This window comes from Poecilia reticulata, linkage group LG13 (genome assembly GCF_000633615.1).
Source record: "Poecilia reticulata strain Guanapo linkage group LG13, Guppy_female_1.0+MT, whole genome shotgun sequence".
In the NCBI taxonomy this organism is placed as follows: domain Eukaryota; kingdom Metazoa; phylum Chordata; class Actinopteri; order Cyprinodontiformes; family Poeciliidae; genus Poecilia; species Poecilia reticulata.
Genome location: NC_024343.1, coordinates 16,317,909 through 16,334,284, shown reverse-complemented (window position 1 = coordinate 16,334,284; position 16,376 = coordinate 16,317,909). Strand labels below are relative to the sequence as shown.

The window sequence follows — 16,376 nt, the reverse complement described above, 5'->3', positions numbered from 1 at the left end:
GTTCATGTTATGTTAGGACAGGAGACCAGATGTTTCCATCCCTGAAATTATGATGCATAGAATCACATATCTAAGTCTATGTTACAGAATAAACGCAATAAAAACATGCTTTATCTGTTGCATTGTTCATTAAAAATGGCACATTTCTAATGTATTAAAATTAAATATGATCGGTTCACTTAATGATATTAGCGATWAGGTAATGCATTCAGCAAGTACTTTTACTTTTAATACTTAAGTATTTTTAAAAGCCAGGACTTTTTTACTTTTACTTAAGTAAAATGTTAATGTGGTACTTTGACTTTTACTCAAGTACATTTTTGTCTGTGTATTTGTACTTTTACTTAAGTACATTTTTTGAGTACTTTCTCCACCACTGAAAATCATTTATATTGCTATTTTCATGTACTATAAAGTATCTATTTTTTACTTGGCTTAACCAATTCTGATTAGTTTTTCTTCAAAATCGCTGAATTTTCGCATTTTCCCATTCAAATGCTCAGAAGCGAAGCCGGTGAGGCAGCAGCGAGCCGAGTCTCACCTGGGATTACTCAACCTCTCGCTAACTGCACTGGCTGCATGTTCGTCCTGTCTGTGCGCCAGCAATAAAATGCCTAATATTTTATATATGGACTGATTTTCCATAATTTTGCTTATGTATATAATGTACAGTGTTTTTTGTCACTAACTGTGTGTGTAACGTGTTTTGTGTGCGGAGGAGCGATCAGAAATGGCAGAGAACAGGCTCGAGGTGAGGCAGGCAGTTCTCTTGCCTCACCGCTGGGGGCGCTCATGTTCCCAGATATTTTGACTGCACAACTGCAGAGTTAAGACACAGTGAGCTAACCATGGAGCTAGCCACACAGTAAATAAGTAAAGGACAGCGATATATTTGTTTTCTTCTCTCTTCTGACGTCAACATGAAAGACTACATTTCTACACTTAAACAGTTTTCTAAAGTGGATTTTCAATTGAAGCAGGAGACAATAACTAAAGGAAGACTAACACCGGAGCTGTAAGGTTTACTTCAAGACAGTTTGATGATTCTCAAACGGAGTAGAAAAGACATGCAGAGGATAAACTTGGCTTTGGATGAACGGATATTTTTGTGCAGAATTAGGGGTGCATGGATTTCATTGATACGTAAAGGTAAGACGGCAATAAGATGTTTTTGTTTAGTTTTTTTAATGAATGTGCGTTTTGAGGGCTACAGTTAATGTTTAAATAATTCAGTAAAGTAGAAGCGGTAGCTAATCTACCACAGCAATTATTTATTAATAAAACATTAAGCCTAAAACGTACAACAACAAACTAAATGTTCTGTTCGGTGTGCAAAATTCTTGAATGTTTTTTGGTAAATCCAAAAACATGAAGTGGCATTGTTGTCAGTTGCTATGGCAACGAGTCTGCGTAGCTTGGCAAATACAGATCACTTTGCTGTGGATCATAGCACGAAATTAATACCTACATTTTTAAGTTTCACTGAGTTAACGCAGCTATGGATGACATGTAAAAGATTAGTCTTTTTGCCCCGCAGCGATGAATGCCTGCACGAAATTCCCGTAGGTCCAATAACATGGATGGTGTCTTAAGTCATAAGTAAGTGCCTCACTAGCAATGAACCTCACTGCACGTCACTATATATATATATATATATATATATATATATGAGAGATGTGCCGATCAGGATTTTTCCTGCCGATACCGATCACATAATTATTATTTTTCTAATCAAAAGCACTACCGGTTACATTATGTGGAAAAAGGAACCATGAATTCACCTTAATTTAGACAAAAATTTGTTTTTAATAACTTTTTTCAAGAAAAAAAAACAGGCATTCTGCAAATTGTACTGCTATCGATAATACCATCTTTAACAGACTGATAACATATGAAAGCTCTGAAAAGGCTAAATAATGCAAAGAGTCAAAATAAAACCTCTCAACATTGCCAAAGAAAATTCAAGTATAAAACTTTGGGTGGGTGGGTGGATGGATGGATGGATGGAAACTTAACATTCAAAGGCAAATACAGGATCCATTACAATAAACAATCCAGAGTTAMWGAATGAAAACTTTCTGATAGCATAGCGGCTAGCTGATTACTGCTAGTTCTGATTGGCTGTTTCTGACTGAGCGGAGTAATTATGCAGAACAGGGAGGAGATCGATTATTTTTTCAGAGATTATCTGTCTCATGTTAGGACAGTGAAAGTTTTAATACGTATGTAAAATTTATTTTTTTAAGTTGGTTGCTGCAGCTTTAAGCAGAGGTTCGGTGTGAGAGTCACTACCAGGTGGAGCAGAAGCGGCGCTCCATCTGAAATATTACTACCTGTAGCGCGTAGCGGCGGTTCAACAGCGAGAGCAGAACCAGCGTCTTACATCGCAGCTCAAAGACTTAAATAATTTTGCGGGTTGTTTAGCTTTCTGACCGTCATGCTAATCCGGGTGAGTGTTTGTAGCTATGCGCTGCTTTACCTGCTATCTGATCCTCCATATGTCTTTTTTACTGCAGTGAGCCTCGATGTAGTCAAACTCCTCAAGTATGGCATTGTTTTTATGCCATATTAGATTCGTCATGCTGATGCATTTTTACGTGCTTCACCCCACGTCTTTCAATTTTCCGCTGCAACACGCAAACTTCCCCAGTCACTCAGTGCGTTATAGTTCCACATCGCTTAGGATTTGTTGCTGCGCGTTTGCGCAGTGTGAAGGAAAGAGGAGACCAGCTGCACAGCCAGGCTGCAAAATGAGATGCAGGTGATCGGTTTGTGTGATCGGCAATAAGAAACCGTGATCGGCGATCAGCGATCATAAACTTTTTCACGGAAATCGGCAGATTATAATTGGTGGCCGATCGATCGGCACACCTCTTATATATTTAAGAATATGTAACTAAACATTTAACACAAAATGTCTAAACATTTTATGTATAATGCAAAGTAACCTAGAATAATTGAGAAGTTCATCACCTCAAAGTGCATTGTCATTCAGAGTCACGTGGCTCAATACAGTATTACACATAAGTGATTAAAAAAACTTTGATTTTGGGATGTAAATAATGAATTGCCCAAGGCAAATTAATTATCCAACTGATTAAAATACATTGAGTTACATAAACATCATTGATCTAATCAAGATAAAGAAAATATATTACTTATCCTGCATTAGACAAAAGTAAGTTGGTCAAACTAAGACTTCATATTGGATAAATGGATAATGTTTAATTTAGAGCCCCATATATTGAACTTTAAGATAAATATTAATACATCAGTAAAATCAAATCAGTTATTTGTATAGGCCCAAATTACATTAATGTGAAAAGATGTTAAATGTAATTAAATTTTAAGCAGTCCTCACTGAATGCAGAGAAAGCTGTAATACGTTAAACAATTAGTTAAGGGGTTTCATCAATACATTCTGTCACAACCGGTCACATGTTTATTTCCTGTTACTTGACACAAAATTGCTTGAATAGTGCAAACAGAGATAAGCTAAAACCAACAGCCTTGTCTGTGCAAACACATGACAAATACTCCTGTGAATTCAGTCCCGACAAGGACTTGACATTATTCAAATGCGAGTTAAGTGAAATTTTACTCTGGAGGAGGAATTGCAAGGGAGATAGTAGAAAGTGATATCTCGACACCCAACAATAAACTTGTCAGGTGACAGTGAAGGCGCAGCACTTATAGTAATTAATTAACCTTTATTTCTTTGAGGTTGCCCCTCTGTGGCCTTAATAGGCATTTGGTGATGTAATTTATAGAAGAACAACTTCAGCACCAAGCAGGTGAAGAGGAAAGCTACGTGAGGGCATTGTTCTCTGATTTCCATCAATCATATGACCTTTGAGATTTTGAAAACTGCGAAACCAACGCAAGTTCAATGAGACTTTGACACTTCCATGTTTGTCAGAAGCCTCGCTGACGCAGGAGAGCAGTTTTCTATTAAACTTAGCGGAAGAATGTGAAGGATATCGATAGTTTAAATTGATAGTAAACAGAAACAAAAAACAAAACAAAGACTCACCGAAGATTTCACCATTCTTGGCATACTCTGTGACCAAGTACAGCATGTTCTTTGTCTCCATCACCTGAGGGAAGGAGATAATGAAGGAATGGGGAGAAGAAAAAAAAGTGAGTGAACACACATAAAAAACATTTTCATGTGCAATTTCATCTGAAAACCTACAAGAATAGACACTTGAGAGTCAAAAGATCCAAAAGTGAAGCAAAATAAACCCAAGGGCTCACTATGTTGCTAAACTCCAGTGGCATTCACAAAATAAAATCCCAAACAAACAAAATACATGAATGGAAACAGGCTCTAAATATGGCAATCATGTAAGAGAACGGAGGTGGACGGTTGGTGTTGCCGAGTGTGTCTGAATGGTACTTAAAACCTTTCAGTCCTGACATGGTGCTGGGTTGTGTAGGAGGAGGACTGATTTAGAAGCAGAAACACTCAGGAGATGAATAGAATTAAATCGGCAAGCGGAGAATCAGATGGAGATGGTGGGATGAATCAGACACTGCGAGCCAGACATTCACGCTAGAAATCCCACGCACTTTGTTTGAGATCATTTTTCCATCTGTTGCGCTGACCGATTCACAGATTTGGGAAATTAAAAAAAAACAACAAAAAAAAACGGTGGGGTTGTTCAGTAAACTTGTTTAGCCCCCCCTGTGACAAACAACTGATTGGTTATTTAAGCTTCACTGGTTAGACAAAGCGAGAGCCAGCACAGCGACTGAACTGGAACATGCTGTACAGTTTTCCACTGCCAGGGTGGAATCGTGTCAAAGCTCCAGGATTGTTACCAAAACTAAACAGTAAAAGAGAACTTTATTATGCGTGGAAGATAAAGATGTCAGACTGTTTATATTTAAACTACGGATAAAATATATTAAGAGGAAGACGACAGACAGATGGTGAAAGAGAAATGGTTGGAAGACGGGTAAATGTAGGGACAGATTAATAATGGATGGAGGAATAGATTGATGAACGGATGATGGAATGAATGTAAAGATAGAATTGATAAATGGTGAAAAACAATGGATGGATATATATTTTCTCCATTCTCTCATTTTTCTAACCTGGATATGACTTCAAATCCCAAACTGAATGCAAGTCCTGTCGTTTTCTTTTGATTTCAGATATCTCTCAATCATTTACCATAAGTAATTTTGCTTTTGTTGTGTTACCCACTTAATTTCTAAATTTACTAAATTATTTAAAATTACTAAAAATTCAGTTTCTTAATTTATTTAAATGCATGTGTAGGTCAAATGTCAGTCAACTAGTTTTTTGTGGTTTGTTAATTTGTCAAAGGCAACACCCATTAGTTTGCCTCAAAGTGAGGACACATTGACACATAACTGCTGTCTTTGACTGTAAAAGCCGATAAAAGCAGAAGTCCAAAAATGTTTGATACAAACATTTGATAGCTTGGTCTATGCGTTTAAAACAAAAACAAAACGCCTTTTCCATGAAAACCTCCAATAAGACGAGAAGCAACAAAAACAGGACATTTAATAAGCTTTGTGTGTTAGAAATATTTTGGTCCGTAGCAAAGGAAATAACTGTAATGTGAAAGGGGAAACTTGGAGTTAAACTATTTTTGGACCACATTAACATTAATTTTTGACTTCCCCTAATTACACTGTCACAAGCTAGAGTAGCAGTACATCCTGTGGTTAATCGAGTGCTTTATAAGCCTATACTCTATCTGTTCACACAGCAAATATTTAAATAAATGGTGTACTTTTTTATTAAAGCAGTCCATGTAATGGGTTTAACACTGGGTTTGATTTTGGGGAAAAGTACGTAGACTCCCGGATCTCTTATAGTCGTACTTAGTCGCCAAACCCATGGACCTGGAAAGCGCAACGTGGAACGCCCAGGAGAGTCCGAGGACAAGCGAGAAGAGAATGAAAGACAGAAAATAATGGCCGAACGAGGTCAAAGCAGAGGCCATTAACACATGAAAAAAAGAGAGGGGTCCACAGTTAATTTGTGTCTTTTGTGAGTCTTCATTAGATAGGCTTTCCTCGGGGCACTGGGGTCAGCCCGGGTTTTTGAGACGGGACGGGGACAAACTAATTGAGCTGAGCTGATTGGACGGATGGGGCCTGGTAAACCAAAAAAATAGAATAACGATACACACTAAAATAACACAATACAAAGCTAGAGCATTGTCACACGGTTGTGAGATGATAATGAACTTTTATTTACATTCTCTAAAAGAAAAGAGCAGGACCCGGCCATTTATGCAATGTGTTCTGGGGAAAGTGGGGGGTTATTGCAGGGAACTATTTTGTGACAAACACCAGACAATGGAGTGACAGTGGTGAGTAAATACGTCTTCTCCACCTCACAGAACATACAAGAAAAGTGTACAATCAAGTCTGTAATGGAAACTTAACAACTTTTGAAACTGTTATGAAAAATTTATTCTCTCAATTATTATGAAAAGATGCCAAACTAAAAACTGCACTGCTAATTACCTAATGGCTTTTAAATTAATTATTTTCCACCTTCAAATTGTCACAATGTTAACATGTTTACCCACAACAGTTTACATCTAAAAAAAAAAAAAAAAAAAAGCGCACAAGGTTTTAAGGTTGAAACGAAAAAATAGAGATGTGTCATAAAAAAACCATCTTTCCAGCTTTAGGTCAGTTTCAATTGCAAAAAAATATTTCTGTGTGTTTTAATGCAACACCTTAAACCCACATTGTGGACCTCCACCAGTCAGGGTCATTCACAATTTTCAGACGACCGAGGAACGTCCAGGCCATGATACTGTTTAGGAGCACCGTGTCCCAGGGATTAAATGTGTCTGGTGCAAAATGCCTACATCATCCCCACACAAAAAGAAAAAGGTATTGTGAAAATGCTTTCATAATCCACAGTTCAGTACCGACATTGCCTGTAAGGCAAGACCACAACTTCAGAAGAAATACAGGGTAAAAGACATTTTGGAGGCCTGTCCTTTGGTCTGATAAAACTATAGTTGATGTGGCTTAAGGACAACAAAGTCAATTATTTGGGGTGATTATCATAAAGCCCTAATCTGAATCTCAATGAAAATTAGTGGGTAGTGCTGAAAAGACATGTGCAAGCAAGGCTGCTTACAAACCTTACTCCACTCTGTCAGGAGGAACAGGCCACAATTTTACCAGAGTACTGCGAGAATTTTGTGGAAATATATTGGACAAAATATTGGACCCCAAGTCATACAGTTAAAAAGACAAATTCACTAATTCCACTGTTCAAAATGGGTTTTTTGTTTTTCTTTAAAAAATAAAAATAAATACAATAAAAATATCCCACTTGGCCTTTTTTTTTCAGGTTCCACGCTGTATCCAAAAATACTGGGAAGGTAACAACAGTATTCATATTAAACCAAATGTGAGAAATTCCTTCCAGCCTACTTGTAGTGACAACTCTCAGCCAGAAATGGCCCTGCTCCCATGTCTAACTTCATAGTTTACATAGTCCTACCAAATGATACTCATTTCAGAAGTCCCAGTAAATAAAAGGGTGGATCCCTGAGGAATGAATAAAGCCAAAATGTGACATTTCAGAAGATTTAATTCATATTATCTCGACCAACTAATGACATGCGTGTTTTGCCTTTGCTCACTCTCCAGCAAGACGCAAACAGCCCTGAGAGTCAGTCAGTCATTAACTATATTCTGTAACTATCCAGCAGTGGCAGGTTCTGCTGGGCAGCATCTGTTTGCTTATGTATTAGAACATGACCTGGATTGGTCATGCGCTTCAACACCCCGGGCTGCTTAAGTACCCAAAAAAAGAGAAGATCAACAAGAAGCAGTGGTAGATTCTGCTTCTCAAAGCTGACTTCTTTACTCTGTATTCCCTCCCACCCGTAACTAAAACACGCGTCATACTGAGTCTGTAACAAACGTTAAATATTACTCTGTGACCCCTGAGCTCTGACGGGCAGAGACAAGCGGGTTGCACAGAGGTAGACTTTGACTTTGCTTAGATCACACGAGCAATCAGACTTGAGACGCACGAACAATCAGACTTGAGACGCACGTGGACATTCGTCCACGGTAGCGTTAGAGATCTCCAGACTTTCTGCCATTAGGTTATGATCTGATAAGAGTTCATATTTACAGAACATGTAAAGTCTTTTTTAAAAGTCAACTTCTGCCTTGTCCAAATAAGATGTTCCTAATTAAATACATTTCAGCAGTGTTCTTTCAAACATAGGAATATCAAAAATGTTTAATCTCTCTCATTAAAAGCCTGATTTGGAGAAACTTGTCTTAGAACTAGGAGTGTTGGCTTATTACACCCATTTACTCATCCTTTTATGTCTTTTTCCACAATAATTCTTTTATGTCAAAACATATTCGGCCCAGTTTTGGATTTATTGCTTTCTTTTGCTACTAATCTGGAGATGTTGCTTTATAGAACAATAAAACTTTATTTGGTCACAACTGAGATCCCCCCCATCTTCTAAACTCAAATATAAAACTTTACAATCTATTCAAAGGAGGACTTCAGTAGAGACCTTGTGATACCCAGAGACAAAGAAGAGCCTTTATCTCCTCTCAGGGGGTGTTAGGTATTTGCTAATGAGCCATCGCAAGTCAAGTCATCTAGATATATCTTGTGGACCAAAGTCTTGCTTTTCATCTTCTTAATTTGAGATAATCATGCCACTCCCTTGAAGATAGCACATGGCAAAATACGAGCGTAATTACAAAAGATATGACAGAACAATAGTCCTTACCTGAGGGGAGGGTGGCTACGTGTCGAGGCTAAAAATAATTCAAACAATATCTGGCTATTTGTGTTCAATTTGACTTGCATAACATCCACAAAAATACAAGTAATTTAGAGGCAATTTAGCCTGTCCTAAAATATTCCTGCAAAACCAGGATTAGACATAAAGCAATGATGACAACCTTAAAGACTTGTGCAGATCAGTAATGGCCAAACATTTCTACTTCAGATGGCTAAAATAACACCAGAAGAGACTTGTTGCCGCCACAGATTGACAGTACATACATCTAGTTTATATTGTATTTATCTTTATTGCATCAAAAGGCATTAAAGTCCACAGTTTTGAAGAGGTGATCATATCCGACCAACCTTTTCAGAACAGCTCGTTTGCAGGTCAAATATGGCTTTTTATCAAATGCAACAAAACCAAAAACTCTCACCTTTTTTTTCTGTAAATGCATCAACCACCTTAACAAACAAACTTTCTTCTGAACTAAAAAAAAGACAGTAATGGTTTGGTCTGTAAACTTCTGCAAAGCTTTATAAATTAATATGAGCAGGAGTAGAAATACGGAAAACAATAAACAATTAAACAAATATCCTAAAAGTAACATTTAAAAAAATGCATAATGCATACATTATGGTGTGAGACAATAACGCCTAATAAAGATGATAGAAAACGATCCCTCTGTAGACTTCAGGTCTTGGTGCAGACACTAACCTGGTATAGCTTGATGATGTGGGGGTGGTCCAGCATTTTCATGATCTGAACTTCCCTGTAGATCTTCTCCAGGTTGACAGCATCCAGTTGGGTCTTGTCAATGATTTTAATGGCCACCTGCGGTGAGATCAAACATGAGCATCAAAACTGGAACTAAGAAGTCAGATTTTAGATGCACAATTGAAAGGATCTCATTTAGACCCCATCAGATATGATGGACCGTAAAACAAACGCATCCCCACAAGCTCTACTGTAGCCAGCAATTTGATATCTAGCAAGTAGAAAAAAACACTAGCAAAGTGCTCAAACTTTGCTGTTTTTCCCTTATATGTCAATTTGCTATTGTATTGAAAAAGAAAAACATTTAAAAATCATACTTTAATGCCAAGATATAATCAAATATGAAAGTACAGTTCAGTCTTGCATCTTACACGCACACAAAGTGCATGCTCCAAATGTAAACATCCCAAGCTTTCAATAACAGAGCGAGGATAGGTAACGAGGCAATAATAACATCTTTCCTCCAAACTCTCTCATAAACACAAATTCATCAGAGTGACCTGAAGTGCTCCAAGCATTTGTGAGCCAAGGAGGTGAGGTAAACAACAGGAAACTCTGGGTCTCTGCCATCACACCACTGTTAGGTGAAGCTAAACAACTGAGATCAAAGTCAGCTGGGAAGTTTTAATGAGCAGTGAAAGTTTTTTACCTTTTTAAATAAAATTAAAAAAAAGAAAGGCAGGGGTTGAAAGTTAAAAAAATTAAAAGCAGAAAATTCTGTATTGTTTTTTAGAACGGTCAGCAATAAAGCCCAGTGTTTAAAAGATTTATCAAATTGTACAATACTGCACAGCAATCTGAAAAACTGCCAGAAGATTGTCTCCTGCCTGCTTATCAGAGAGCCGCTCGTTTTATCCTCCATCTTCATGCAAAGATTACCAGCAGCTTCACTCGTTCGTCTCTTCACATTACAAAGGAATGTGCAGGATAACTGCAGTGCGCTAGTCTATACCTGAAGCAAGCAACAGATCAACTGAGATGCATTTATGTCTTTACCTTGAACCACAACAGAAAATAGTAGCACTCCATTTTTTATTTTAATTTTTTTTACGTAGTGGTCATGTAAGCACAAACATGGAGTTCTATTTCCTTCTAGCCTGTTGTTGTAGTTTCACCAGCAGTTTTAAACTTCTTTTGGCAAGTTTGTAGCCAACTAGGAGGAGTCGAGGGAGAGTTTAATAGGTTTAACACTCCATTATCGAGTCCCTTGCCACAACACAAGCAGACATGCATCGTGGCATTAAATCCCATAAAGAAATCTAAATCTCGTAACAGCACTCCAGCTTCAAACTGAGACCTCTAAAACAGAGATAGATGGGATAAATAGTTTATTTAGCTCCAGGGGGGGGATTTAAATATAAAGTGGCTCATTAAATTAAAGAGCATGCATTCAATACAAGATATAATTGCAAAATTTAATAAAATAGAGTTAATAAATGACAGTTAAATGTAGAAGTGTAAACATGAAGAAAAAGATGATTGTGGTGGATGGTAAAAAGTGTTAAAGGAAAAAAGGATAACAGTTTGTGGTATCCAAGAAATTCTGATCTAACATGATGTTCTTACTTTATTCTTACTGTTTCCAAAGTGACATTTATTTATTGGTTATTTGTTATTTTATCACATATAATGGCTTTTGAAGGTGTGGTGAAACAATTAGACAATTTAACTGAAAACCAAATGATATTTGAGGAAAGGAGGGAAAGTTACACTATCCCCGATAGCTTAAATATGAAGACCTCTAAAGTCATGATTTCTTCAATCTTTTTCAGTCTTTGGTAAAAATTTAAATTATAGTGAATCCAACTAACCTGAAATAAAGTTCGGGTGTTCTAGTGGCTTTTTTCTGAACTTTGCTCATTTTCTTCCTGGAAATAAAGCCAAAATTTGCTGCCAGGCTAGGAAGGATCAACATAATCTCACTGAACAAGGAGGACAGGAAAAGGGAAAACAAATTCTCAACAAGATTATATCCACACACAGACCAGTCAGAAGTAAAGGTAGCCACCAATAATTGGAGAAAAACAGGGAACAACAGTTGCACATTAAAACCGGATATTTCCGCAAAACTGATGAAAAGACACAAGAAAAACTGTTCAGGGAAAATACCAACAGCAACGGCAACGCTGAAGGACCAAGTTCTAATCATGTTCGTCATTCCACTACGGCCTCCTATAGTCCACATATTTCTGTCCAAGCATTTGTCCAATACATTTGGTGAAAAAGTGACATTGCACAAGAATCTACACTTAAGAGTTTAAGTTGAACAGCTGAAATAATTTTCCTCATAAGTGAAAAAAAAAGAGGGAGCAAAAGTTTTCTTTCAACCCGCTGACAGGCAGGAGGCATCAACCAGTGGGTAAAGAGCAGCGAGCCATTAAAGCTGGAGAAAACTCTTTAAATGAACTTCAAACCATCGGAGCAAACTGTCAGAAAGTTTAATTTAATCTATAAATTTTTAAAAGCTTGATACCATGATTCATAGGGGAAAAAGACCTGCTGAACGACAGCGTCACAAAAAGAGCCTCCTGCCACTTGTCCACCGTCGTCCACGATAGCGCCTAGTTCACTCCATCACGGATTTTAATGAGTTTGAACACCTGCCAAGCACCAGCTTTTTATCTGTGTGGCTGCAGCTCCTAACACACGGCAGCATAAAAGAAGACACCAGCTCCTATACGGAGGTAAAATACATGCAGCAACTCATCTCACTCAGCAAAAAGATCTCAGCCTGCTTCGTCTACAGAGCCTGAGGTTTCCAGGTCCAGCTTGTCATGCATATGGACTCCTGTCTACGTGTGGGAAGTGCTCCCAATCAATGCTCCGAGTTAAGCAGGTGGAGTGCTACAGCTACAGGTTTAACTTCCAATGTATTATAACAAACTGTTCAACAATTAATTTTAATCATTCAAGTAAAAAGCACAGGCAGGAATAAGCCAATTACAAGTTCAAGGTAAAACAAAATAAAAATGAAGGTATGTTTGAGCAAATTATTTTTGGGGGTAAATTGTTTTCAGTGAGATGGCAGAGAAAGTGTCAGATATCTGCCAAAGCTTTTTTTCGAATTAATGTTGATAGACAGGGCCACGTTGGAGTGAGTAAGACACCCACAAGCAGAAAACATATACACCAAAATGAGACAAATAGGTCAGATAAAAAAGTAGGTTACACACACAGGAGTTGCACCTACCTAGGGACGTGTAAACATGTGTGCACAAACATGCCAGATCTGCTGTTTCATGTACTGTTAAACTGTGGTTTACTGTACAACCCAGAACCAGGCAGACCGATGGCTCCTGGCATCGTCTCACGTCAGATAATGATGCATAAAAGTTTATTGCCAGCCTTTCTGGCCGTCTTTGTCTGAGCTAAACATCTGCAGCCGTTCTATATGCCAGCCAGCACTAAGTGATCTCCTCTACCAAATGGATGGCCTGTAAACAACCACTGTCAGTATTATAATGATGTAGCTAGCTAACCTGGCTAGACTAACGCTGAGCCACTTCACAGGCCTTAATAACCAGATTACCACAAAAAGCCTCACACAGGACATATCCTTGCCCTGTTATCCATTAAACCTTTGAAGGATCTAAACTGGGTGACGCAAATCTTTTATTTTCTTGTACACTATAATCGCTCACGTTCACCAACAAACAAGCTGCGCAGATCAAAGATAAATGTTTTTACAAATCTCCTGGAATATGGTCTAATCACGCCCACTCGTCTCACAGCAGAGGCTCTCCACGCACTCTGGGCACTGTTTACAGTAAAGTCCCTGTCTCTATCATTACAACAGAGAGTCATGGCACTCCATGGTACTGCTTGGGTAAGGCTTTTTCTGCAGATAGGGAATGAGCAGGCAGAAAGTTGCAAATTAGCTCAGACCAATCTCAAAAGTTTCCGATGTGCATTCAGTCTGTCGCAAAAGAACTCAAATTGGTGTGCATTTTATCACATTACAACTATAAACGTCAATGCATTTTATTTGGTACAACAACATTGAGTGTGAAAGGGGTGGGTAATATGGATTTAAAATATTATCACCATATGTTAATGTACCATTATAATATTGAAAAAGGTGACTGTATAAAAAACAACTATTTACAACTTCTTTTTAGGTAACTGTGAGTGTGACTGTGCAGTACTTAAATAGCCCCATAAACACAAATACTAATCATAAAAAACATACTGTTTGAAATAGGCTTCTTCAAGACACTTCAGTTACATAAATGGGAAATGTATCACAGTAAATGCATTTAATTATAATAGCAACTTTATTTATGCCAACATGGAGAAAATAGTAAAAACAAAAATTTAACTGTCAAGTTTTTGAGCACCTTTAATTGAAATTTATTGTAAAAACAACTCATCAAAATTTGCATTATTGTAAGAAATTGTTCATGATAAACAACCAGGTAAATTCCCAAAGGGTTAAAAAAAAAAACAATCAAGTTTTGAAGCTTGTCTAGCAAACCTCAGTCAAAAAATAATAATAATTTAGACTAACAAATAAAATTATACCAAGCATGTAGAAGGCAGGGGGCCCCGATCAGAAAAAAAATTAATAAGACTTAAGACAGGGACGCAAGAAAAAACTAGACCCAAGACAGAACAGAGGTTCAACTTCCAGCAGGCTGAGACCCTAAACATAGTGGAACAGTGGAATGTTTTAAATTAAAGCATATACATGTGTTAGAATGGCCCAGTCAAAGTTTAAATCAAATTGAGCATCTGCAGTAATAAGTGATGTTCAAAGATGCTCTTGATAAAACTTGAATGAGCTGAATTTATTTTGCAAAGCAAATGGAGTAATAATTTCAGCTTAGATGTGCAAAGCTGGTAGAGACACACCCCAAAGGACCGTTTGCAGCAAAAAGTGGTTCCACAAAGTCAAAATTGAACGAGGGCGGAGTAAAATTGTATATCAATTTTTTTTTAAATTTGTAAAATAAGTTTGCAATCATGCATCTTCTCTGGTGAGCACAGAAAATTGTTGTGCTTGTAGCAAAAAAAAAAGTGTAGAAGGTTTAAGTGTTATGAATATTTCTGAAGGGCACTGTACGCTGCACCGCTCTGCAGATTGGAGTGTTTGCAGAGCCAAACCCTTTCCAAACTATGAAGACCCCGAAGCCAGTGTCAGGGAGTTGCTGTCTGCAAGCAAGCCTGCAAAACTCTACGCTTTCCAATTAGAAAGACATAAGCAGAGGATCCACACAAAGCTCACTGCACTGCTGGGACAAGAAATAGCTAAATCACATCATTAGTTAGATTACATAATGGGACCACCAACCTACGCTGCATCCCCCTTGATACAGAGCAAATTGGAAGTTTACACATGCTAGACTCTTTATGTTGCCCCACTGTGGCTTTGAGTGGGGTCATTATACCAAAACGAGAGCAGGTGTATGATGCCAAGAAGAGAAGAGTGTGTGCATGTTTACAGTTTGGATTTCCCAGCAGCAGTGGTGGTCAGACCTCTTCCTGGCACTGATATTCCTGAGGGGGGGATGAACGTGCAGACAGTCTCTGCTCCTCTACCTGCATGGTTCAAATGCACCAGCACTGTAAATCATGTGTCCACGGGCAGCTGCATGACCCGGGTCTGGATTAGCGCTGCAATGGTTGCTGGGGTGTCAACTAGTGCATAAAAGTTATATAACTCAGCAGAACAGCAGCCCAAGTTAGCTTTCCAGGCTAACAAGTTCACCCGTGAACTCACCTCGGTCTTGGTTATGCGGTGTCTGGCCAGCTTCACGACAGCGAAATTGCCTTTTCCTAAAGTGCGCTCGATGTCGTAGAAGCCCACTCGGACCGGACCCCGGAGCAGCGGTTTTTGGACACTGTCGGCCATGACCATGCTGTTCTAAATGGGACTGCTTGTGAAAGAGGTAGAGACGGGGGACTCAGACAGACTTGCTTGAGCAGCTAGAGATAAAGACGAAAGGAAAACAAACCGCCCGCCGCCGCCGCCGCTTCTATCGCCGCCCGAAGCGTGTCCATTAAAAATAGACAAAGTTGATTTCTGTGTCGCCCCTACCGGCTTAAAAAAAAAACGCCAATGTGGCGCTGACTCTCCTTCATACGCGGCGAGCCATTCGCTGAACCACAGGGCTTTCACGCCACGTTCCCCGGGTACAATAGAGCGATAATATTTCAGGTTGAGGTGCCTCTATCAGCTAGAGCACACGAGTTGACTCGCTAAGAGGCATCATATTCTCGAGTTGACGTACATTGACGTCAAAGCCATGGGGGTATTTGTACAGTGGGCGGGGCCACAGAGCGGCTCCACACTTCAGTGCCAATTGGTTGTCAGGACAACCAGACCCACCTCTTACGTCAGCCGGTAAAATTGCTATTCTGAAATCTGTTTGCTCGCCTGCCCTTCTTGATTGCACGCATAGGTAACTTTGAAGTTCGGCCCTGCATGTGCTTAGCTAGCACTGCGGCTAAAAATGCTTTAGGAAAAGATTCGACATCACTTCCTTTTACTTGTTCAGAGCAATTACTCAGCAAAACTAAATGGGAAATAAATGAACAAGCACATTTGTGCAAAGCAGCATTTTTGTTTACACGGATGCATCATATAGCATGCATGCTTTATTTTAAACAATGCTTTTATAAAAGCATTTATTAAAGGGAGGTATTTGATCAAAGAAGACACTTTGTTCACCTACATCACAGCGACATCTTTTGGTAAAAGCATGCAACTGACACGGTCTCTCAAGAGACCTTAATTGTACAGTATAAAGCGGCTGCAGTGACAGAGAAAAAGCTGTCAATATAAATGATATAAATGCTCCTTATAATATACTATTGATCTGACTATAT

General features: G+C 38.6%; 1 protein-coding gene across 2 annotated transcripts in view; it reads right to left on the bottom strand.

Annotated features, from left to right (window-relative positions):
• Nucleotides 1–15,800, bottom strand: part of sik2b (salt-inducible kinase 2b) — a 50,961-nt gene extending 35,161 nt beyond the window's left edge. For both annotated transcript variants that reach the window (XM_008425691.2, XM_017308329.1), the window contains exons 1-3: nt 15,268–15,800; nt 9,489–9,605; nt 4,034–4,097 (exon numbers count right to left, since the gene is read on the bottom strand). In XM_008425691.2, the coding sequence (XP_008423913.1) occupies nt 4,034–4,097; nt 9,489–9,605; nt 15,268–15,405 (319 nt within the window). In that variant the 5' untranslated portion in view covers nt 15,406–15,800. The remainder of the gene's footprint in view (nt 1–4,033; nt 4,098–9,488; nt 9,606–15,267) is intronic.
• Between the last annotated feature and the right edge of the window lie 576 nt (nt 15,801–16,376).